Below are 22,576 nucleotides of genomic sequence, written 5' to 3' on the forward strand. Positions count from 1 at the left end.
ATATATATATATATATATATATATAAGCCAACTCAAACTCAAGAAGTAATTGTATTTTTCTTTGAAATAATATCCATTATGAAGATACAGTAAATATGAGTGCCTTTTCTTTGTTTTCACATGGACCATGTGATTTTATATGTGTGCCTTTATTTTATATGATTTTATATGGCTGCATATATATGTCTGTCTTTTTTTTGTTTTCACGTGACTGATATATGTGTGCATTTTCTTTGTATTTCTTTGTGCATATATATGTGTGCCTTTAATTTGTTATCTTGTTTTATAATTTGTTATTTAATAATTAATATGTTTCACAATTTGTTGTTGTGGTTTAAATGTTGAAAACAATATTTTTTCACAAGTTTAAATGTTAATTTTGTTGCTGAAAACAATACTTTTGTAGTTTCTTTCATGGTTTATGTTTATAATTTATAATCTATATTATGTTTATGTTTATAATCTATATTGATTTTTTTTGTTTTATTTTTGTAGAAATTGCACCAATCGGGGAAGATGATGATGAGTCTGGTGTGAATTCAGATTAAGCATGGTGACTGTTTGGTTTTTATTTGGTTTAAAGTGACTATTTTGGTTTTTAGTATGTTTTAAAGTATGTTTATTTTTGTTGTTTTGCTAGACATTTTTAATTGTCTTTGTTTTATGTTTAATTAAGTTGAATTTGTATTGAATTTGGATGTGATATACTCTTGTTATTCTAGTTTATTGACAGTTTTAAACATCATTTTATGGTAATTAAATTTTGATTATTAAGGTGTAAAAAACCCGAAAAAACTGACCAAACCAAACCGCTGTTGGTTCGGTTCGGTTGTTCAAAAAGCAGCAAACCAAATGGTTGATATCATTGTAGAACCGATCAGGTCGGTTCGGTTGGTTTTTAGTCTAAAACCGAACCAAACTGAACCGATTACACTCCACTTCGGATGAATTGCGTTTCGTATTTATAAGCTAGGCTTTCAATTAAAATATTATTTTCTATACAAAACGCAACCTGCATTTTGAAGCTTTCGAAAAAAGAAGTTTCTAACAATTTAAAACGCAAGCTGCATTTTTGAGTTTAAAAAAAAAAGTTAAATATTGCTCATTTCATAAATGCAGGCTGCGTTTGGGCTAAAAGCAAAAAAAAAATTGAAAAATCTAAAATTATTAAAACGCGAGCTATGTTTGATTATTTTCATAAACAAAAAAAAAATAAAAAAATAAAGTGAAAAGGTAAAACGCAAGTTTCGATTTGGACTGATATCATAGCAGTGAAAATTTTTAACACATGTCCATTTCATTGCGTTACACCATAATTTTTTTCATATGGAAAACAATGAGCTTTCTTTTTCCTTTGGGGTTAAACACCAAGTTAAAATTGGAGAAAAATGGGAGGATTTTGGCACTCTGTTAAATATATAATCTATGTTTTGTACGAAGGATTTTTTTTATGTATTGAAGCACAAATCACTCATTAGTTGAATATTATAAGTTGATCGTGTTCTTTACTCATCAGTTTTATACTCGCACAATTATAGTTTTAACCCAAGGACCATTTGTGAAGATAGTGTTCCTATGGGATTTTTTATTCTGAATACACGTAGTAATGCTTAAAATTTTTGTTCTATATATTTAATAGAAAATGTTTGTTTTCAACCAAAATTTAAATTAGACTATTTTTTTGTGCTGCAGACAGTGCTTTCATAATAATATTAAGGAAATTAACTTTAGTAAGGTATCTATGTCTCAAAATTTGATTTTTAATAAAATATTTGTTAGAGATTTATTTACAACAATGGAGTGGGCTTGAAATTGTTGATTGCAAAGAATTTTTTTGAAAAATTATTTGATACTTTGTTGTTTAAAAACTTCAGAACTTTATTGTGTAGTTGGCTACTTTATATGTGGTAAAAACCCCTAATAAGTCCTTTGTTAAAGTTTTTGTATTGCGATCGTTTTATGCATGTTTTAGTTAATCTATTCAACAAATGAACATCAAAATTTCTCTGTACTTTTGAAATGAGAATTGCTTCATGATGTGATAAGTTACTGCAATAGACACTTAGAATATGTGCATTTAGTAAGTAATAATACTAAATTATGTATTTTACTAATTCTCTATTCACATTAATGTAGTTTATCTAAAAGTAATAATACTTATTTCTATTGCTCAATCATTCATTTCATCTACAAGAATCGAACACATGAGTTCAAGCCTTCAAAATTCTATTTTGTTTAATTTCATTAATAAATAAAGCAATGGCTAATAGAATATATCAATTCTAATAATAAAAGAGCATATGCCTATAATATGAAGGGAAATTCTACTGTGTTGATGCAATTTTTTAGCATATCATGCTGTGTTGTCTGTGCGTGTTACCATGAGAGCACGACAGATGAGGTGAGTGTGGTTGTAAAACAGAGGAAGGAACGTGTCCCCTTCCGCATATGAGAATTGTTGTGTTAATTTGTTTTGTAATTAAGTGTTTAAGGTGGTTGGCGAAGTGAGCCGTTTATTTATGAGCTCCCTGGAATTTATTGTTTTGAAATGCATAGTTGGAAGAAAAAATATAAGATCTTTGGACTTTTGTTATTCTTCGAATTAAATTGATATCCATAAAACATGTAGAATGTAACCGCCCGAACCCAAAATATTTTAAGAAAAAGGGAACAATAGTAGTAGTTGAACTTTTGGACTGAAGAAAAAAATGAAATAGCTGATTTTTTTTTTATAGAATAATGACTTCTCAATTTGCATTGTGGGATGAACGAAATCATGGTAGACCCATCTATACCAATATATAATAGGGATACGGAAGTTTGGTATCCAATTCCTTCTTCCTATTTTATCCCTATTTGTTTTTTTTATTAAAAAATAGCTTTACCCCATGACAAAGTTTAAAAATTGATTTACTTTCAATAAAAAAAACTACTACTATGTCCTCAATTTTTTTTGGTTCTTTTTATTTAAAAAATGGCTTTACCCCACAACAAAATTTAAAAAACGGATTCACTTTCAATAAAAAACTGCTCCATCTTCAATTGTACTTAACCCCCGAGAGAGTTAAATACCTGTTTCACTTTTAATCGTGCTCTTGCAATCGTTTTTCTTCTTTGCGTCTTGCTACATTATGTTCTGAACAAATATAAATGAAAAATTCAACGAATCAACAATCACATCAACATCGACCCACTTGGACAAAATACGCTAGGCGAAGAAGACAAAACATGAGCGAAGAACAAAGGCAACAACACCTAGCTAGAAGACGTATAACTTACCGGGAGATGATTCGACAAGAAAAAAAAGTTGTCATATCATCTAATACAATTCCTATGCTAAATCCATTACCAAGCACAGGTGGAGTGACTTGATTAAATACAAACACAGGAGTGGCTCGATTAACTATAATTAGACAAAGGGACAGAGCCATCCATCATCATTATTTTGTTTCAGGTAACATAAAACTTAATATATATAATGATAATTTATTTGTTTTGCTATAAATTCAATTTTTGTTTAATATCTATATTCTACTCTTTGAAAAATCTAGGAATGGAAGCGCATGATAATGGAGCTGGTCCAAGCAACAGACGTCATAATAACATAATTGGTTGGTATTCTATAACAAAATTAATTAAATTAATATATACGATTTATATATATCTGATACTTATTGTTTAACTTCAAAAAACATTACATATAACAAAGTACTCCTTAATCAAACAATATATAAAGTTACTAGAGTTTGGTGTCTAACTTTTTTAGACTTCATGTATCCTTACATAATCCATTTCATAAAATAAATTTAATGGACAAATAATAATAATTTTTTTTAATATTCCATCTTCATCATATAATATAGAGTAACTAACCATTTTTGGCCATGAAAGATTGAGGCCTGATAATACTGACCATGACTAATTTAAATTAACTTTGTAACCATGAAAGATTTGCCCTGTTTGACATTTCTAACCAAACGTCAATTTTTTAAATTTGCCGTTAGTTTGGCTTCCTATGTGGCTGTTTATTATCCAATATGTCATTATTTTATTTTAATTTAATAATAAAATACTATTTTACTAAACTAATCACTCATCAGAGTCTCTTGGTACCAAATTGAAACACCAAGGGTTTCACGCGCAGAGTAAAGGTTCTTCGTCAATGGTGATGTCGATTCTCCTCTAACCTAACAGACGTCATCGCTCTTCATCGGTGTTCATCGTTTGTGTGTCGCCGGTGTAGTCGCTGTCGCAGAGGTCTTTTGTGTCGTGCATTCAGAGCTTGTACGTTCCCGTCTCAGTCGTTGTTATCTCGTTAACGTGTCCTCAAAGTACTTGCCGTCGCCTTGCTGTCATCACCCTCACTGCCTGTGTTCCAGTTGGTGCCTGCTTCTACTCTTTCTTTTTTTCCATTGTTGTTTTCTTTTTTTAAGTTAGGGCAAATACTACCATTGCAGAATTCCCAATTTACTAATGATTTCCTTTGAAAATGTTATAAAGATTTTACTAATTAGGTTATTGATTGTTGGTGATTGCTGATTAAGTTGTTAATTTCAATACTTTATTCATTATTACTTTAGTAATTTTTGTTTATTGTTAATTCCTAACTTGAATGTTCTTGATTGATTGCTGTTAGTTTAAGAAGACTCACTGCACTTTGCTTTTCTCTATACGTAATGGTGGCCAGTGAAACCTGAGGGTAGGGCAGTTTTATGGGTTGGCATAGCCACGAATATAATTGAAGTATTGAATGGAACTAAATTATTTGTATATATAGTTTATATTGTATTCACTTGAAATAATTTTCAAGCACTGTTATAATTTATGCACCATGAGTCCGTGACGATTATATATACTATAAGAGTAGTAACTTAATTTTTAGAGTAGGAATTTCTTCAATTTCGATTTTCCATAATGTCTGATACAGCTAAGACATCCTTGCTTCTCGTTGTCTCATCTTAATCTCAATATTGCAGCTTCTTCTAAAACCATATTTTTCATTTATATGCTTGTGACTATGAATATCTTAGATATATAAGACAGTTCCATTAGTAACCCAAGAAATTTCAACAAATTTATATTCTACTAGATATTATATACATTTAGGAGATAAGATTAATTATTTTAACAGCTAGATATAAATCATGATGACTTATTGCATTGGCTTTAATGCTAATGCTTAGCAACATAGTATGTCCTACTTCAACTTCTTGTTTTCTCTTTGTTCATTTTAAATGCACATGCTTTTCATATTGTAGGAGTATTAACTTGAAATGTGATTCCTAATGATCTTTATTATGATAGCAATTATGTTTGTTGAAGTTCTTTTCTTGGTATAAATTTGCATGTTAATTATTTTATTTTATTTTCTTTTAATTGAATATTTGGTTTAAGATTTTTAGCAATTAATCATGTTAATTATAGTATGAGTATATTTAGGTAGATGGTAGTAACAACTCATATAACTTTATTCATACACCACAGTGGAAGGTTTGTAAGACACAGTAATAGAAATGTGGAATATGTTGGAGATGATGTTAACGAAGTTAGAAGGGTTAACGTTGTCACATTGAACAACTTCTTCATCAAGGTATCCTAAGGGATATTGGATATACTCTTATGAATAAGTGCTATTGGCTGAGACCCAGTAAAGAGCTTAAAAATGGGTTGAAGTTACTGAGGACTGACATTGATATAGTTGAGATGTATGAGGCTGCCATAAATCATAATAGGCGAATGGATGTATTTACTGAGCATCCAATTGGTCTTCCTATGCTAGCCGAAGATGATGAAGAGCATTTAAATGAAGATGATGTTGTTATTGTGGAGGTTAGGAATGTCATTGTAGAGGAGATGAATAGCAAAGTGGAAGGGAAAACTGAGGAGAGTGGACAAGTTAAGAATGTGGCCCAAGTTACAGTGAATAAAAAATCTCACTTCCAACCCACTATATCTCACTCCTAGCCCATTAAATCTCAATCCCATCTAGGGATGGCAACAGGTCCCCATGGGGCGGGGATTCAGGCACTCAAAGAGTGTGCTTAGGTTGGCGTTCAACGCCAGCTCTATCAGCTTATTGGGCATTGAATGCCCTTGCTGTCCACCTTGACTGGCATTAAATGCCAATCTCTCTAGTAGGGATGTCCGTGCTGGCATTTAACGCCAGCTAGGGATGGCAACGGGTCCCATGGGGCGGGATATGCCCCCCGCCCTCGTCCCCCGCCCCCAATATCTGTCCCCGTCCCTGCCCCGTCCCCATGACGGGTATCGGGGACCCCGTATCCACCGGGGACCTGGGTCTCCGCGGATATCCACGGATTTTTGTAAAAATTAATAAAAATAAAAAAAATGAAAAAAATTAGAGAAAATCAAAGATAATTCTCAATTGTCATTACAAACAATATTCATAGTCTTTAAAGACTTACATAGCAATAACAAGAAACATAATAATTCAAACATATTCATAAACAACCAAATATTACATAAATAACCAACCATATTCATAAACAACCAAATAAAGTTCATGACATCATAAAAACATAATTCCACCATCTCAATCTTCCTTTCATCCCGTAATGGTAGTGATGGTAGAATCCGACTTACTTGAATCCTACAACAACAAGAAAACAATTTAAAGTTAAAATCATATAATAACTCAATAAGTCAATAATATAAAAATATAGTGTGTTATATGTAATTTAATAGTTTACTTACGTCAACATCTCTTTCAATGTTATGAATTGTGTAGCACTCAAATTCTATGTTTGTTGTGGTGCCAAGTTCATTCCAAAACCAATCTTGATTACACATTAGAGCCTCTAATATGTCCGGACGCAACCTACTATGATGTGGCGTAACAAATCGACCACCCGTACTAAATGAAGATTCAGAGGCAACGGTAGAGATAGGAATCGCCAAAAAATCCCTAGCAATAGCTTGCAAAATAGGAAACTTTGCTCCATTTGACTTCCACCAATTTAAGATATCAAAATCATGTTCAGTTTGTGGTACCGGTCTCTCTTTAAGATAATAATCCAACTCATTCTTTGTATCAATAAATGCAGATTCCTCACTTACATGTGCAGCAAAATCAGCTTGCCAATCTTCATGATTGAACTTCCTCCCCTTTGAACTTAAAGGAATTGATGGTGGCGGCGGCATATCTAATTGAGCAGTTTGGTCTCTCTCTCTTCCCTTTGTTGCATATTCTAAAACTAAATCTTGCACTACCCTTTTCACTTGACCAATTACAACACATGTCTCCGTCTCACCATATATTTTACTAAAAAAGAAATTCAATAAATACATCTTGTACCTAGGATCCAAAAGAGTCCCAATAGCCATAACTGTATTAATCACACCCCAATACTTTTCAAACTTAGTTATCATACTAGTAGCTATTATTTCAATTATCTCATTTCCACAATTTTTCCACTCCATCAAAGCCAAATTAATCACACAAATCTTAGGAAAATAAAGATTTGATGTAGGATAAGTTATTCCAGAAAATAATTCAGTCACATCAAAAAATACCCTCAATCTTTGAAAAATCTCATCCGCCATATCCCAATCCTTCTCACTAGGCAAAGATTTATATTGACTCTCACGCAATGACAATCTTTCAAATACATCTCTATACATAATTGCAACTTCAAGCATCAAAAATGTTGAATTCCACCTAGTTTTACAATCAAGACAAAGATTTTTTGTGTAGGGTATTTTAAGTTGTGCACATGTTTCCTTAAATTTTTCTTCTCTTTTAGGTGTTGCAGTCCAATAATGAACACTATCCCTCACCCTTTCAATAGCATGTGAAATAAGTTGTAACACATCCTTGACAATCAAATTTAATATATGCACACAACATTGCATGTGAAATAATTTACCACCCAAGATGAAGTTTCTATGTGACATTTTAGTCAAAATATTCTCAATCATAACGTCATTAGTACTACAATTATCAACAGTCAAAGTGGATACCTTCCTATCAAGATTCCAATCCATCAAACAATCCACAAGAACCTCTGAAAGTACCTCAGCCGTGTTGGGAGCCGGCACATATATAAACCTGTAATGATAATTTAGTACAATTATAAACTACCTAGCTTTGCAATTGTACACAAGAACATATCACAATTATATAAACAAGACAGCTTTGCAATTATATAAACATTCGGAAGTACCTATAATGATAATATTATTACCTCACAAGACGGCTTTGCAATTTCCAAGAATCATCAATGTAATGAGTCGTGATTGCCATATAACCTTTGTTTTGGTTGCTTGCTATCCACATATCAATCGTAATTGCAATTCAACTTTTATTACGCCCAAGGACATTCATTGTCTTCGATCTCTCATCATTGTAGAGCTTCAAGATGTCACTCTTTAAAGTGTTGTGAGTAATCACCTTGAAGAGAGGTTGCAAAGCATTGCAAAATCGTCGAAACCCAATGTGGTCCATAATAGATAGCGGATACTCGTGAAGACAAACCATAACTGATAACTCTTTTCTTGCATTTTCTTGGTCGAAGGTATATGCACCAACCACAACTGTTTCCCCACTAATTGTTGGAGTTGTCTTCATCATACACTGTCTTATATCTCTAGTGGTGCGGAGCTTGTAGCTTTTGAAGTGATCACGCAAGTGTGAAGTGCCTTGTTTTGGGTCACCAAGTAGTTTCGATTTGCAATAATTGCATTCAGCCTTTAATTTTTCCTTGATTTCCACAATCTTGAAATGATTCCACACTTCGGAGGTCAACTTCCTCTTTCGAACACCACTTGTAGAGTTTGTCGTTCCTTTATTAGTAGTTGCGGTATCCGTTGGGGGTTCTTGAGGTTGAGATTGAGGATCCTCTTGTGTAGTTTGAGTATTAGTGCCTATAGGTTCCTCCGATGGAGTACTCTTCTCAAGAGTATTACTCAATGCATCCGAAGAAGACATTCTATAAATCATGAAATATAAATCATGAATTAAAATCATATAAATCCAACTCAGATATTTGCAGCTAAAGTTTATGATAAGAATTTCTTTTGAATACAATATTAGGATATAAAAAAAAACTCATATATATCAGTAGAATTGTTTGACTCAATTACTCACTAACTTAAAAAAAACTCAGATACATATATATACAATGTGCATGGAGATAGAGAAAAAACCACTGAAAATAGAGGAAGACAATAAAATTGAACAACACACTATAAAATGTTGAAATAATAGCTATAGTTGATAGATACAATATGTAGCGTGAACAGGTGAACTTTATATTGCTGCTGTGTGGATTCACATATAGTCACAATATAATAAAGTGCATTATTTCAATGATCATATAATAAAGTATATTATTTCCTTAACTTTTTCATTCGCAAACAATTATTTTTAGTGGAATTTATAAAAAAAATCCAAATAATTACTCGCCATTGATAGAATGTGACCGAGAGTGTATAAGCAGAGAAGCATAGAAATGAATTGAAGAGTATAATATGGGAATTGGAAAATTTGTTTTATAAACACTGTTGGGTTTAATCTGCTCAGATCTTGAAATATAAATTACACAACCAGAAATTCATAGTCAAAAATTCATTAACCTAATCAGAAATTCACAAATTAGTTAATCTAATCAGAAATTCACAAATTCAAAACTCAGAAATCCAGAAATTCAAAACACAGAAATTCAGATTAATTGGAATCTCATTAATTCAGAACACAGAAATTCCTTACCCTAATTCAGAAATCTAATTTCAAAAAAGAGGATGGAAGACCAGCGAAGACCAGGGCTAACATACCTGAACCTGGCAGAAAAAAGGGGAAGGAAGACCAGCGAAGACCGGCGATGCGAAGAGGAAGACCCGCGGTGGTGAGCTCGACTGCCTCGACACCTTCAATGAGCGAACCGAGCCACTCAAGGGGTCTGGAGTGAGAGGCGGCGCTGAGGGACCAGAGGTTGAAAGGCGGCGAGCGACGTTCGGCGGTCGGCGGTCAGCGAGAAGGAGCCAAGAGGGGATGAGGGTTTGAGGAGGAGTGGAGAGTGAGTCTCAGTTTAGTTCTCTGTCTTTCTAAAGCAAGGAATGTGACGGCTAGGTTAGGTTATGTTCAAAGGCTAATGGTTTACATATTATATATATATATATCAGGGTATTTTTGTCTTTTTACACAAACGGGGATTTAACGGGTCCCTATGGGGCAGGGACCTCTACCCTCGCCCCCACCCCGTTTATTATACGGGTCCCTGTCCCCCGTCCCCACAGGTAGAAAAACCCCCCATACCTGCTCCCCGACGGGTAAATCCCCGCAGGTACCCACCTCGCCGGGGATTTTTGCCATGCCTAATCCCATCCCACTGAATCTCACTCCTAGGCCATTAAATCTCAATCCCAGCCCACTAAATCTCACTCCCAGCCCATTAAACTTCAATCCCACCCTATAACCTCACCCTTAGCCCACTGAAAATCACTCCCAGCCCATTAGATCCTTCTCTCACCCTAACCCAAACTCTAAAGAAGCCACTGCAACACACACCCAAGTATCATTCCCACTAGAAGGCAAAACTCCCTCACTCCATATACCTCCCAACAGTGATCAAGCAAAACTCCTGAACCAAAAAATCATCAAGAAACAAATACATCTAGTGGGACGAATGAGCTACTCACACAATATGTGCCTGAACCAATAGTTGAACAGCAACACCAAGCTGCATCCACATCAGGTTCAGCCTCAATTCCTCAACCCCAATCCTAGCCTGAAACAGAGAATACTCTAACTAAAGAAGTGGGTAAGAGCAAGAGAAAAGTAAAAAAATGTTAGAATGCCTGCTCTTACAGGTCAAACATTCATTCAAAATCCAAATCCAACAAAATCTCCATGCATTTTCTTGCCTGTTGATGAAGAAGAATATTCATCAGATGATCCTGGATATCAATACTATGAATCTGAATGTTGCGACAGCATATGCAGTGATGAAGAAGATGCATAGCCAGCAGCATAGCCACAAGGAAATGCAGATGCTCCAATTCAACAAGTGCGTTTGGATGTCGAAATGGAGTTTGAAAGCATTGCATTGTTCAAGAAAGCAATAAGAAAGTACAACATTGCTGTTGGTCGGAGCATTTTCTTCCCCAGAGTTGATCCGAAGTGATCAAAAGCCATATGTTACGACGAGAATTACCCATGGCAAATTTATTGTGCACGAAGAACTCATCTCCTAAGCTATCAAGTGAAGACCTTTGTTGATCAACACACTTGGGCAAGAGACAACAAGTGCAAATCAGCTGATGAAAAGTGGGTAATGGATGAATTAGAGGAGAAGATGAGAACTCATCCAGCATTGACGGTGAAAAAGGCTGAGCAATTCTTCAGAGAAGAGTATGATGTAAATGTAAATGAGAGAAAGATCTACCGGTGTATAGTCAAAGCTAGGGAGAGAATTGAGGGTTCAGAGAAGGCACAATATTCATTGCTTCGAGACTACGGAAATGAGATTTTAAGGTGTAATCCTTATTCAACTATCATTATTGGGACAATGCCGATGCCTGATTCAGACAACCTTTTTAAGAGAATATATAGTTGTCTTCATGCTTGCAAGAAGGATTTCTTGTAGGGGTGAACACGGATCGGATCGGATCAGATATGGCCAAAATTTCGATCCGATCTGCACTAAAACCATCGGATCGGATCGGATATCGAATTTATCCGCAAAACATAAAAATATTTTTAAAAACTTATTTTTATTAAAAACATATCAATAAAATTCATTTTTTATATTCTTTTAAATATATTTACTCTTAAAAAAATATTAAACATACTTTTCTTAAATAATAAATTAAAATAATACAACATATATGATACTTATTAGTTGAAATAAAACATAAAAAGAATATTTATTTATTTATTTCTTTATTTTTGTAGATACGCAGATATGCAGATCGAATATGCGGATACCAACACAAAATCCGCAATCCGATCCGATTAGTGTGTGGATCTGATCCGATCCGATCCGAAAGTCTTGCGGATCGGATCTATATCTGCGATTTTCGGATCGGATTTGGATAAATATCGCGGATATGCGGATCGGATCCGATCCATGAACACCCTTAATTTCTTGGGTGGATGTTGACCGTTTATCTGCTTGGATGGGACGTTTCTTAAAGGGTATTACCGGGGGGGAGCTGTTGACGGCAATCGGGCAAGATGCTAATAACCACGTCTACCCGATAGCGTATGCAATTGTTACTATAGAAACAAAAGACAGCTAGAAATGGTTTCTTCAACTGTTACGAGAGGATCTTGGTGATGGTATGTCACATGGATTTAGTTTCATGAGTGATCAACAAAAAGTAACATGTGCATTTATTAGCTGTTGAGAGTGATTATCTCATTTCAATAAATTTAGAATGAATTAATGATTTTCTAGCTCCTAAAGGCGTTGCGTTTTATAAATGTGATTAGCCTCTTTGGCATTAACATGATTATCATGAAGTGCTTTTTATTTGTTAGAAAACTACACATAATTATAAACCTTATTACCTATTTAGCATCAGACATTCTCTGATAATCATGTATGCATGCACGGTGTAATTATCTAAGTTTATAATTGACTCTTATGCCATCATTTTCCCATTAACATGATTAATTGAAAATAAAAGATTTCTTTTAATATTTGCACATAATTTCCCGGGACAACATTTAATCCAATGTGGATATGCCATCAATCACCATTCAATTGAGAGTGCACTGATGGCAGAATTGATAATTTCGTAACTTGAAAAATACAAAAAGAAAAACAGAACTGAAATTTGATAATCTCAAGAAAAGTGTAAATAAGTAAGCTTATTAAAATGGTACAAGACTTGATAAACTGTAACATATTTATATGCGTTATATGCTTGATCTGAAATTTGATGATGAATAGTAATAAGATATTTATATGCTTTATAAGATTGTATGGTTTTTTGGTGTTGTGTAGCTGTAACATATTTATATGATTGTATTGTATGTTGGTATTATAATGTATAGTTGTAACATATTTGAGTTGTGTTGGGTATTGTAGGGTCTTATTCCTGCTCTATAGGAAGTTATGCAAGGATCACATCATAGATTTTGTTCTAGGCATATATGGCAGAATTTTGCTAAGAAATGGAATGGTCTTGACTTCAAAGGAGCATTGTTCAGCTATGCAAAAGCCATGACTCCCGAGGTATTCGATGCTGCCATGGATAGAGTTAAGAGGATGAACCCTTACGCATGTGAATATCTTAAGTGAATTAAACTTTCTCAATGGAGTCGATTACATTTTAGCGAGTGGCCGAAGAGTGATAACATCACAAACAACAATGCCGAGGTGTTCAACGGTTGCATAAAAAAGATGAAGGAAAAGCCAATCATCACCATGCTAGAAGAGATAGATGTTACATTATGTGCATTTTGGCTAGGAACAAGAAGGCACTGGTAGGGTATATGGGCAGGATTACTCCGGTTCCACAGAGTCGATTGGAAGAGGTATAGCAATCGTTGGAGGCCTTTTCCAACAGGTGATTTAGCTGGTAACATATTTAAGGTTCAATGCTTGCCGATTAAGGTCAGCGTAGAGTTGGGCAAGAAAACTTGTAGCTGCAGATTTTGATAATTAAATGGTCTCTCCTGTCGACATGCTTGTGCTGCTCTAGCATATCAGAATAGAAGACCCGAGGAATATGCGAACAATTGGCTCATTGTTGGACCATACAACAAAACATATGAGTTCCTGGTTCAACATGTTCCTAGTAAGGAGTTTTGGGAAAAGCATGGCTATGCAAACATTTTTCCTCCAACATACGGCCGAGCGAAAGACCAACAAAGAAGAGAAAGAAAAGGAGTGTTGCACCAGAGCCACAACCAGATCCTCATAGAGTCAAACAAAAATATGGACAAATAGTTTGCAAATTTTGTGTTATTGTATGATTGTTTACAATTAATGTCATTTCGATACCATGTTATATTTGTATCATTACTTGTTTCTTGCTTCTTCAGGCCACACATAATAGTAGAACATGTCAAAAAAAGAAGGACGACATGGCTATAGCCGAAGAAGTAGGACCAGCAATAGTCCCAAATGCAGCACTGGCAGCAGTACCAGATGCAGCACCGGGAGCACTAGCCACACCTGTTGCAGTGCTAGGGGGAGCAGGTAAAACATTTTTTTACATAGCTATAATTGCAGACTTAAGAAGTAAAGGACATATTGTCTTGGTAACTACGTCATCAGGAATAGCTGCAACTTCACTGTCTAGGGTCGAACAGCTCCTTATAGATTTAAGATCCCAATTAATGCAGATCCATCCTCCATATGCAACATAAGTAAACAATGTGATATCGCAAAATTGATTAGGCAAACAACAACGATAATTTGGAATGAAGCACCAATGGCTAATAAAGAGACAATGGAATTATTAGACCGCACATTGTAAGACATATTAGAAAATAATAATCCATTTAGAGGAAAAGTGATGGTGACGGGAGGGAATTTCTGCCAAGTACTACCTGTTGTGTCGAAAGGAAGTAAGTCGCAATTGATTTTAGCTTTTATTGTTAAATCACATTTGTGAGCATTCACCAAAATTCTCCACTTGCGACAAAATATTCGATCTCTTCATGATCATGATTTTGCGAAATATCTTATGCGCATAGGGGATGGGATTGAGCCTACCATATGTGAGGTCCTGGTACAAATAGAAGCACACATGGCAATACCATGGGAAGGTGAGATATCATTATACAAATTAATAGTTGAAATTTTCCCAAATTTACAAGCTCATGGGTGGGATGCATCTTACATGGTAGAAAGAGCGATACTGACACCCAGAAACAATAATGTACAACAGCTCAATGATATAATCATTAACAAATTTTTGAGAGATGAACGAATTTTAGCATCTTTTGATGAAGTAGGAGATACCAATAATACGTATCTACAAGAATATCTTAATTCAATCTCCACAAGCGGATTGCCACCTCATACATTGAAGGTAAAAAAATGTGCTCCTTTGATGTTATTGAGAAACATAAATACTAAGGCAGGCTTATGCAATGACACAAGGTTATTGTATCGAGAAACTTTTCAAAACATGTTAGACATGGAAATCTTAACCGGCCATCATTCTGGACAAAGAACTTTTCTGCCTCGGATAAAACACAAAATAACTGAGAACTCAGGATTACCCTTTGTACTTATTAGGAAGCAATTTTTTATAAGGCTGAGTTTTGCCATAACGATAAATAAATTATAAGGGCAAACTATTTCTAAGATAGGGATCTATCTTCCTAAACATATGTTCAGCCATGGTCAATTATACGTTACTCTATCTCGAAGTGTTTCTCAGTCAACCACAAAACTCTTAGTCAAAGAAGAAAAAATGGAAGGAAAAAATGGACAATACACAAAGAATGTGGTGTTCATAGAAATTTTGTTACCTACACCTCAAGTAATTTATGTGCTTAGTTAATATGTGAGCTTTTTCCTTGATATAAACCGTGTATTATATAATTTTAACATTGGAATAAATAGTTTTGTTTACTAATTTTAACAACTAATGACTAAGATTTTTTAATAGATAAATTGATATCACAAGAGCTCATCAATATATGTCAAGAGATAAGAGAAAGGAACTCGACCATCTGCTTTACTCAACAGGTACTCACCAACTAAGATTCACATAAATATATTATAAAAATGATATGATACATCATTGAAATATATCAATATTGGTTTTTTAAGAAATTAACTTATGCAATGCTTATATTTATTTTGAAAAAAATCAAATTTTTATTTCTTTAAATGTTGATATCAATTTCATAATTTTAGAAATAAAATTTGGGATGTATCATTATTTAATTTAAAAGTAATATACGAAACATTATTTAAATATATTGTGATACATATACGTAATAAATTAAAAGAAGAAGGATTCTAACAGTTATGGAGTATATCAAAGGATGAGCAATTAATTGCATCAATGAGACCAATCGATAATAAAGTAAGTATTACTATATTAATGATTGTGGCAATTGCATTGATGATACGTATTTCTATTTTAATATTATTAATCAAACATGATATTTAAATCAAGTTCATCCACTCAAAATTTATTCTATTGGTTGGGGAGATACAGTTAAAACAGACAAAATTCAGTTATGAAAGATGATAAAAAGAGAAATATTGTATCAAAAGAATGAAAAGTAATAAAATAAACTTTTATATTATATAATAATACCATCTATTTAGACGTATATACTAATTATGTTAAAAATTTAACTTATTCTTTTTCAGCCATAAACTTAGAAGAGCACAACTAGCTCATTTTGGTGACAAACAATATCATTGCAGGTAACTGTTATTAAATATAAATTTCTAACAAATCAGTTGTAATATCATTTAATTTATATTTTGTCATAGATAAACAAGGATTAATGTCATTTTTTTTTTCAGAAAATTCAGTGCAAAACAAGATATCTCAATTCTACAGGTTTTAATTGAATTAATTGAATTTGTCCATATAATAAGGAAACAATTTAATTGAATAATCTTGAAGCGTTTATATAGTTATTTTTATGGTCAATAATTCTGACAATTTTTCAAGACTCAAGAAGTTATTAATAAGGAGATGTATGATGAATTACGAAGAATTTTTTCAGGTACACAATTTTTATATTCTCATATTTTATTTATTAATTATTCTTATAGTTTGATATTTAAAAACGAAAAGAATAAGCATCTTCATTTCTTCCGTTTTTTTAGTATTTATAGGAAAATGAAGGTCTCTTCAGATTCATATCCATATTTTGGCCTACTACTTAAAAAAGATAAAGACAAATATGAATATCCATGACATTTAAGCAAAAATTATCTTTTGTAAATAACTAACATATATTTTAGTTTATATATACTCTTTTTGAATCAGGATCATATTATCATTATTTTTTGAATTATGTTTTTTTTATAATATATATCTTTTTATTATGTGTTTTTATAATTTAGCATTTTAAAGGTTTTTTTTATAGTAATTTTAATTTCAACAAAATATAATATAAACGTGAATAACCCATGCATGGTCAATGGAAAGTGTTCAAAATTTTATCCCTTGTCCTTTCGTGAGAGAACTTTGATAGGTGATGCAGGTTTTCCGAAGTATAAACGTTTGGATAATGGCCGTACGATGATTGAAAGAAATGTACATGTCAACAATCAATACATTGTTCCTTACAAATATGTTGTTACTTCTGAAGTATAGTTGTCACATTAATGCCATGAATCTCATCTTGTACCTAGGATCTAAAACAGCAGCAACACCCATAATGCCATGAATCTCATCCTAATACTTCTCAAATTTCTTCTTCATGCTAGATGCCATATTAGCAATTAAAGGATTACTAGAAAGTTGTCATTCATCTAATGAGACTTTTATTTTACAAACCAGAGTAAAGTAAAGATTGGCAGTCAAAAATTTAGAACCAGAAAACAGTTGAGTAACATCATAAAACAACTTCAATCTATCACATATTTTCTTGACAAGTTCCCACTCCTCATTACTTGACACAGTTTTATATTGGAGTTCCTTCTACCTTAACCTAGGAAAGACAACTATATACAACAAAGCAGCTTCTAACATCAAATAAGTTGAGTTCCACCTAGTCGAACAATTAAGAACTAATTTCTTAGTAAATGGAATTGCTGTTTTAGCATACCAACTCACAAAAGTTTCATTCCTTTTCAGCATTGCAGTCAAATACAATACACTAATACGAATCTTTTCAATACTTTCCTTAAATATACTTAAACCATCCTTTACACTCAAATTCAATATATGAGCACAACAATGCATCCGTAACAGTTTACCCCCCAACATCAAGAATAAAGAATCTAGACGCCCCAACAGTTCATCTATCATAGCATCATTAGTAGAACATTTATCTAATGTAACAGTAGATAGTTTTCTATCAACGTTCCATTCTAACAATATTTTCATCAATGTTTGAGTGAGAACTTCACTTGTATGGGGACAAGGAATATAACAAAAGTTGAAAAATAAAACAAACATGCATGCATTTTAGATTAATAAAACTCAACATACAAAGCAAACACAATGTTTTTTAAAGTTTATGAAATTTTTGAAGTACCTCAATAGGCACATTTGCAACTTCCACGAACTATTGATATAGTGAGCTGTGACAACCATGTATGATGTATCCTTTTTCTCGATTGGAAGTCCACATGTCGCTAGTTATTGTAACTCTACTATCATTTTCATCTAGTTGAAGAGTTAACTTCAGCTTCTCATCCCCAAACATCTTCAAAATGTCTTTCCTGACTATGTTTCGACTAGGCATTTTAAATATTGGTTGCATTGATGCAAACGCTCGCCTCAGTTCACGGTGGTCTACACAACTCAAAGGATACTCATGCAGGACAATTATTTCGGCAACATACTTTCTTGTCTTTGAAGGGTACAAAGCCATCTTCATTTACTTTTTGCACTTGTTCTTGTTTTGCTAGTGATTCAACAATTGATGATTGCCTTGAGTTTGCCACTTTTATTCTCTTACAATAACAGTCCACACGGTTCCTCAATGACTTAGTACCATTCTTCATATTTTCATTAAGCACACTCTTGCAAATTTTGTATTTTGCAATTTGCCTTCCATTCACCTTCAATTTTTAAATGATCAAAATACTCCTAATAAGAACTTTTAACATTAGCCTTATTGTCACCTTCAACCGGAGTTGATTCTTCTAGGGTTGAGGCATTATTATCCGTTGCTTGTGGAGTTTTTGAAGTTGGATTAGCATTACTTTGAACTTCAATTTCATTATCGGTAGGAGCAACATTGTTGCTTTATGTGTCTTCTCTAGCATTACTAGCCATGAAATTATCTGATACAGAGATTAAAAAAATATTAATAATTGAAATATCTTTTGTATTGTGAAATATAAATTTATCTACTAAGGGAAGAGATTAAGAGTCTCATACAGTACATGAATAATACAAGATAATAATGAGAAACTAATTATATAACAACCTAACTACTACATTAGATTATAAATTAACATCACAATTTCTAAGATAGTTTTCGAAAATGCATGTGTTACGACTTCTGAGATGTGTAATACAAATAAGAGCCATAGAAATTGAGCAAATTCAATGTGAATCAAGACTTAAAAAATGTGTGGTGGACTTACCAATAGAAGACTTAATGATTCTTTCATTTATTTATTCAACAACACATAAATAATTATTAATGTTCGATATAATTTAATAAGAGCACCACCATATGCTGCTGTAAAATATTTTCTTATCCGAATAATCTTGCCACCAACCAATTTTTAACCTCATAAAAAAAATCCTCTAAGCAGTGAGCACAATGCATATACTAAAAATCACTTCTAGCCAATTACTTGTTGGCTCAAGATCATTACCAAAAGTGCTCATGCAACAACAATCAAATCATGATGAATAATGAATCAAACACAAACACACACACACACAAACATTAAAGAATTTGTTTGTTCTTGAAATAGTATCCCACCTAAGTGTCATCAAACCCCAAAAAATGGGATACAGAATCTTGACAGCTAGAGAATTGCTTGAAATCACAGGAAGTGCCCATTGGTAGATTCCTATCTGAAAGGGCTATCAACATCTAAGCACAAAGGCTTTCTAACCACAACTATTGTTGACTTTCCATTTCCATTATTACATGAAGCCAAAATCAAGGTGTCTACAACACAAAATAAAAAATAAGAATGCACAAAATCAAAGCATCAACAACACAAAATAAAAAATTAGAATGCACAAAATTAAAGCATCAACAACAAAAAATAAAAAATCAAAGCATCAACAATTAACATCACAAAATCAACCATCAGCAACACAGAATCAGATTATCAACCATCAACAACAATCATAAATAATATTAATGAGTCTAGTTTAACTATTTTAACATAAAAAATAAATCATAAAAATTAACTTTAAAAAAAAAAACTAAAGAAGCGAGCAAGAGAGGAGTGCTTACCAGTTATCAGAGAGACAAAGAGGGAGGACGGAGGGACGACAAGGTGAGCAGAGACCAGAGACGGCAGAGGTGAGCCGACGAAGACAGTGATGGCGAGGAGAGAAGTGGGAGTGACGCCGACGTGAGCTCGGTGAGGGACAGCGGCGAGGTGAATGAGGAGGGTTGGTGAGCGACGGCGGCTGTGATGACGCTGACCTGCTACCGCGACAGGACGAGCTGTGACGGCGACTGACTGGTGCAACTAAGCAGAGGCTGTAGTCCTTGGAGAAGAGCTGAAGAGACGAGTTTGGTTGAGGGTTGGGAACTGAAGTGAGTGGCGGTGATATCTGAACTCTAATTCCTAAAATAATATATATAGGACAGTTCCAAGTGCAGTGGTGTGGGGGCAAAGACCCCCACTACAATTTGAAATTTTTTTGAATAGTATATGATAATAATATTTATTTGTCCCTATTAGATTATTAAATTTGACCTCATAATAAATTTTTACTCAACTTTTGGTACTTAATCATCAATTTAAAAATTTTATATTGGATATTCGTTAGAATGATCAATTCTCAGATTTAAACAAAATTAGTGTTCTTTTTTAAAAATCAACTCAAAAAAATATTATTTATCTTCTTATCCGAATAATCTTGCCACCAACCAATTTTTAACCTCATAAAAAAATCCTCTAAGCAGTGAGCACAATGCTTATACTAAAAATCACTTCTAGCCAATTACTTGTTGGCTCAAGATCATTACCAAAAGTGCTCACGCAACAACAATCAAATCATGATGAATAATGAATCAAACACAAACACACACACAAACATTAAAGAATTTGTTTGTTCTTGAAATAGTATCCCACCTAAGTGTCATCAAACCCCAAAAAATGGGATACAGAATCTTGACAGCCAGATAATTGCTTGAAATCACAGGAAGTGCCTATTGGTAGATTCCTATCTGAAAGGGCCATCAACATCTAAGCACAAAGGCTTTCTAACCACAACTATTGTTGACTTTCCATTTCCATTATTACATGAAGCCAAAATCAAGGTATCTACAACACAAAATAAAAAATCAGAATGCACAAAATCAAAGCATTAACAACACAAAATAAAAAATAAAAATGTACAAAATTATAGCATCAACAACAAAAAATCAAAAATTAAAGCATCAACAATTAACATCACAAAATCAACCATCAACAACACAGAATCAGATTATCAACCATCAACAACAATCATAAATAATATTAATGAGTCTAGTTTAACTATTTTAATATAAAAAATAAATCATAAAAATTAACTTAAAAAAAAAAAACTAAAGAAGCGAGCAAGAGAGGAGTGCTTACCAGTTATCAGAGAGACAAAGAGGGAGGAAGGAGGGACGACAAGGCGAGTAGAGACCAGAGACCGTAGAGGCGAGCCGACGAAGACAGTGATGGCGAGGAGAGAAGTAGGAGTGACGCCGACGTGAGTTCAGTGAGGGACAGTGACGAGGTGAATGAGGAGCGTTGGTGAGCGATGGCGGCTGTGATGACGCCGACCTGTTACAGCGACAGGACGAGCTGTGACGGCGACTGACTGGTGCAACTAAGCAGAGGCTGTGGTCCTTGGAGAAGAGCTAAAGAGGTGAGTTTGGTTGAGGGTTGGGAACTGAAGTAAGTGGCAGTGAGATCTGAACTCTAATTCCTAAAATTATATATATATATATATATATATATAGGACGGTTCCAAGTGCAGTGGTGTGGGGGCAAAGGCTCCCACTACAATTTGGAATTTTTTTGAATAGTATATAATAATAATATTTATTTGTCCCTATTAGATTATTAAATTTGACCCCACAATAATTTTTTACTCAACTTTTGGTACTTAATCGTCAATTTAAAAATTTTATATTAGATATTCGTTAGAATGATCAATTCTCAGATTTAAACGAAATTAATGTTCTTTATTAAAAATCAACTCAAAAGAATATTATTTATCTTCTTTTCAAATTAGCTTTAATTTTTGCGTAGCAACTATATTAATTGAAAGAACTTTTTTAACTATTAATATCAATAAGAGTCGGCTTCTAATTGTGTTGGGAAGTGAATTTTTAAATAATTATTTAGTAATATATATGGAAAGAGAGAAATTTTGATGGTAGTGTTAAGAGAAAAATTACTTAATTTTTAAAAATATAAAACCTAAAAAAATAGAATTTTAAATTATATATTATTATTTAAATTACTATTTTAGTGTTTTAATTTGTATATTAGATATTTTGAAGGCTAATCATATTTTACAATAACAAAATATAATCATAATAATAATCATGCTATATGTACATAAAAAATAATTATCAGTATAAAATATATATTAAAATATAAAATACACCTTAAAAATAAATTAAATAATACATGTATTTATACATAGATATATAGTGGTTAATAGATAATTTAATATTTAATTTTTTATATACACATATTATTTTTATTATAAAAATTATTATCATGTTATATAAATTTTGCCCCCACTACCAAAATTTTCTGGATCCGTCACT

At 33.1% G+C, this 22,576-nt stretch overlaps 2 protein-coding genes across 2 annotated transcripts in view; one reads left to right on the forward strand and one right to left on the reverse strand.

Annotated features, from left to right (window-relative positions):
- LOC110271938 (zinc finger BED domain-containing protein RICESLEEPER 2-like) lies at window positions 6,566-10,330 on the reverse strand. The gene is made up of 7 exons (XM_021123640.1): window positions 10,274-10,330; window positions 9,793-9,885; window positions 9,421-9,533; window positions 8,329-8,948; window positions 8,205-8,286; window positions 6,715-8,068; window positions 6,566-6,610 (listed from the first exon to the last, which is right to left on the reverse strand). The coding sequence occupies exons 1-7, from the start codon at window positions 10,328-10,330 to the stop codon at window positions 6,566-6,568; spliced, it is 2,364 nt and encodes a 787-aa protein (XP_020979299.1).
- Window positions 21,556-22,576, forward strand: part of LOC110271940 — a 2,707-nt gene continuing 1,686 nt past the window's right edge. Inside the window, exon 1 of the mRNA XM_021123641.1 lies at window positions 21,556-21,580. Coding sequence (XP_020979300.1) covers window positions 21,556-21,580 — 25 coding nt within the window. The remainder of the gene's footprint in view (window positions 21,581-22,576) is intronic.

This window comes from Arachis ipaensis, chromosome B05, assembly GCF_000816755.2.
Source record: "Arachis ipaensis cultivar K30076 chromosome B05, Araip1.1, whole genome shotgun sequence".
In the NCBI taxonomy this organism is placed as follows: Eukaryota; Viridiplantae; Streptophyta; class Magnoliopsida; order Fabales; family Fabaceae; genus Arachis; species Arachis ipaensis.

Bases quoted from the DNA above. Each gene is read 5' to 3' on its own strand.
- LOC110271938 (XM_021123640.1), bottom strand. From the start codon at position 10,330: ATGGCAAAAATCCCCGGCGAGGTGGGTACCTGCGGGGATTTACCCGTC. The intron at 9,534-9,792 runs GTATGTTAGCCC...AGATCTGAGCAG, and splicing joins CTTTTTTCTGCCAGGTTCAG to ATTAAACCCAACAGTGTTTA. The intron at 8,949-9,420 runs GTAATTATTTGG...CATGATTTATAG, and splicing joins TCACATTCTATCAATGGCGA to AATGTCTTCTTCGGATGCAT.